The 3944-nt window shown below is 35.3% G+C and overlaps 1 protein-coding gene across 1 annotated transcript in view; it reads right to left on the bottom strand.

Moving 5' to 3' along the window:
• The window catches only part of LOC107291687 (cytochrome P450 2K6-like), a 49071-nt gene that overhangs the window by 1130 nt on the left and 43997 nt on the right, over positions 1-3944 (bottom strand). The window contains exons 8-10 of the mRNA XM_015820707.1: positions 2540-2724; positions 1419-1560; positions 7-66 (exon numbers count right to left, since the gene is read on the bottom strand). Of these exons, the coding sequence (XP_015676193.1) occupies positions 7-66; positions 1419-1560; positions 2540-2724 (387 nt within the window). The remainder of the gene's footprint in view (positions 1-6; positions 67-1418; positions 1561-2539; positions 2725-3944) is intronic.

Raw genomic sequence — 3944 nt, forward strand, 5'->3', positions numbered from 1 at the left:
GGAGGCTGGTGAAGAAGAGGAAGAGCTCCATTTTGGCAAGGTTCTCACCAGCACATATTCTCCGACCTGGAAGAAAGCATACGTGGCAAAAAAAAAAGAGGGAGGGAGGGAGGGAGGGAGAGAAATGTGTTTATTGGTTTCTTAAACTATTTCACATGGTTTCCCAATGTCCTATGGCCACAGACAGAGCAGCACACAGGAAAACAATAACAGATCAAAGATATGGAAAGAAGTAAAAATGCAGTAAAGAAATGGAGACAGAGAATTTTTCCAGCCATTAAATGGTAGCAGATTTCTTAATTTGAAAATAAAGTAAGAAAAGATGGCAGATTAATGCCAACAAATGGAGTAATGCCTCTCTTTTAGCTATCTAGGAATGACATTTTATTAGTCCTGCAGATGGGAAAAAAGGTGTGGGCAATATCCTTAAGTTCTTTATTCCAGAGGAGGGCAATTAATATATTGTAGAGCAAGGTGACAACTCAGATATTTATGGAGCCAAGATAGGTGTTGGCATGAGTGGGTTATTACTCAATCCAAAATAACTTCATGGGGAAGATTCTAGGCTTCTCCAGGGAATCCCGTCTGCTTATCTAATTCTATGCTCTTTGGGGAAATTTTAGTTCTTGAAACAGAAAATTTCAGAGAAAGCCTTCTTGAAAAGAATGCTGATAAATATCCGATTGTGGTCAGGATATTTTCATCCTGATAAGCACCCTGTTGAACAGCATCTCTGTCCCTGTGTGGTCTGTCATGGGGAAAATATTATTGTATCTGTCCTCTACTGCCTAGCTTACAATGAAATCGGGGCCAAACTACTAACAGTAGGTGAGCTCAAGGGCTTGGACCTCAAATGACTGAATTAGATTATGTTAGATGTGTTTCAAACCATTAGAATTCAGGGTTCTGTTTTTGCTTTGTTGTCATTTAAACTTAGAAAGATTTTTTTAAATTGTACTTAATTGTAGCTCTGGTTTAATTTTAATCCAGTTCCCTTCTCTCTAATGCTCTTATTTTATTTTGCTTTGTTGCATTTTATGCTCTGCCACATTGCTCTGACCTAAGAATAAAAGCTTAAGAAAAGCCAATAAAGGGTTCAAGCTAAGAAGAGCCAAAGTTCTTTGGTCTGAAGGCCCCAGTCAGCCAGGAAGCCTGAAAGATAAGATTCCTCTTGGACTGCCAAAACGCAGAGATGCTGAGGCCAGCACAGCAGGAGTAACTGTAACTCAGGCACAGAGCTGAGGATTCCCCTGGCAGACTCTGGAATCAACATACTCATCCCTGAATGAGCCTGTCCATGAGGCCTAAACTCTTGTCAGAATAAGGTCTATGAGATCAAGCTTTTATCAATTGTTTTCAAACAAGGAATTAAGGGCTGCCTTTTATAGAACACACTCTACGACATCAGAGAATCTCACCTGCGGAAAATGGCATGAATGCATCCCTTTTCACAAATTTTCCTTCAGAGTCAAGAAAATGCTCAGGATAGAAGTCATGAGGCTTCTCCCACTGAGATTCATCATGGAGCACAGAAGTCAGTAATGGAATGATGTACATGCCCTAAAGGTTGAACGGAAAAAAAAGTATATGAAAAGGAGTATGTCCTCTTAATACATGGCTATAATATATTATATATTATTCTAGTGATTTTTAAAATATTATTGGGCCTGCAGCAACATTCAATTTCTAACTAAATTTTAAAAATTGTGTTTTATTTATATATACATAGGCAAATTAATTGACTATCAGCTGGACCAATTCTAAATAGATGGTAAGCTGTATTTTACTATACTGAATCATTATACCTTAAACTTGTGGACTCAAAATGCAGGACCCAAAACAAATAATAAAGGCTTACCGAAGAGAAGCAGATGAGGGCAAAATAAAAAAAAATGAAAGGAGAGGAAAGCATCTCCCATAAATCAAGAGGTGGGGGCAGTTTGGGAATGCCAGATACCAAAGAAAAACATCTGCCATTGGCACTTTGAAATATGCATCTAGGAGTGTTTTTCTAAAGGGATAACAGGCTGTGGTCTTATAGCTCTACAGATCAACTTGATTTAGCCAAGTCCATTCATTTAAGGACTCATTTTTCCACCACACTGTAGTGTACATGATAGATTAGATCTTATACAATGCAGTGATTTTAGACTGATCACCTTGGGGATGAGGAAGCCTTTGAAAGTTATGTCCATGATGGTTGCATGTGGCAAATTGGTGGGAACAATGTCAGCAAACCTTTGAACTTTGTGAATTTGAACTTCATTAGTGTAAGGCATTTTGCTTGGTGGTCTGTCTGTTGCTGAGAAATTTCAATCTCTTTTGCAATTATTTTTTTCTGTTGTATTTTTTTTCACTTACCTTTTTAACCTCTTGTGTATTTTTATACTATATGTTTCTGTTTGTTATTTTTTCTTTTTCTGTTATTATTTTAAAGAAAATAAAAGTAAGTAACAAAAACTGCACTTTACTAAAATTCTGTCTTGTATGTTAAAAAAAGGCTAGGCCTTGTCTCATACAGAAATTTCAGACTGATCACCTTGGGGATGAAGAAACCCTTGAAAGTTACATCCATGGTGGTTGCATGTGGCAAATTGGTGGGAACAATGTCAGCAAACCTTTGAATTTCATGAATTACGGCATCGGTATGAGGCATTTTTGCTCTGTCTTCTGTCGTTGGCTGGAGGTCGCCAATCTCTTTTGCAATTTCTTCTTGGACTTTACCTGGGAGAATAAAATGACAAATATTACACCTTTCTGAATTTTGTTTTAAATGGGAGGTTATAAATACTACATTCTGAATGATATAGTAGTCATTCACTGTGATTTTTGGATTGTGGCCCTTCAAACAGTCACTCATGCATTAGTCACTTCATTAATGGAATATTGTAATCTGCTCTATGTGTGGCTTTCTTGAAGATCACTCAATGACTATACCTGGCCCAGTATCTGGCAGCGTAGATAGTGTTTGTGTCTGATTATACCCATATGAGCTCATTGGACTAACTGTGGCAGACTTCTGAGTGCAATTCAACTACTAATAACATTGGGCAAATTGAAACAGTTTGGATCCATCAATTAATGGTGGGACTCCAGGAAACGTGCCATCTCAGAACATGCTATACATGTGGCTTTCTTGAAGATCACTCAGTGACTATGCCTGGCACAAAACAAAAGGCCATAATAAGATTGAAAAGTTAAATTCAAAATTATATGTGATGGATCAAAGGCACTGTAGAATTATGGATTGATTTAAGGATTAAGATTTAGAATTAGAAGTAAGAGAAAAATGGGTGATTATTAGAATATATATTTTAAACAGATTAAGAATGTATTCTTTGGAATAATAGGTTTATTTATATGAAAACTATTATATAATGGAATGAAGAAAACTGAAGAGGCGTTTTAGATCTGGATTGATTTAATAACTAATTGAGTATGTTAAATTAGTAAGATGATGTTTTTGTCTGATAATATGGACGTTATTAGGTATGATAATTAACTGGATGAAATTTGAATTTGGTCCAATGGGCTGAAACAATTTAAGGTTTGATATTATTTTGTTATTTTGTTATCTTAAAGAGATTGATTGATTGATGGATTATATATGTATAGGATAGACTAATATTTTACTTTAATTAGGAGATATATTGTGTAGTGGAAGAAGAAATAAATGAGATTTGTGATAAAATTAAGGATTTAAGAGATTGAGATCTAGAATATATCTGGAAGGAATACCTGAATTGATAATCTGTTTCTTTAAAGTCAAATTTGATTATGCTAATTGTAAATTCACAAAGCTCTAAAACAGGTTTAGGATTTTTAGAAATTTAAATTAGAAATGGATTATCTTAAATGTATTAGGTTAATTGAGGGAAATAGAGAGGGAATATTTAATGTATTGATTTGAGTTATTCATATATGGTTTTATTTCTGGATGTTTG

This window comes from Protobothrops mucrosquamatus, unplaced genomic scaffold (genome assembly GCF_001527695.2).
Source record: "Protobothrops mucrosquamatus isolate PMUCROS unplaced genomic scaffold, P.Mucros_1.0 scaffold1165, whole genome shotgun sequence".
Lineage (NCBI taxonomy): Eukaryota > Metazoa > Chordata > Lepidosauria > Squamata > Viperidae > Protobothrops > Protobothrops mucrosquamatus.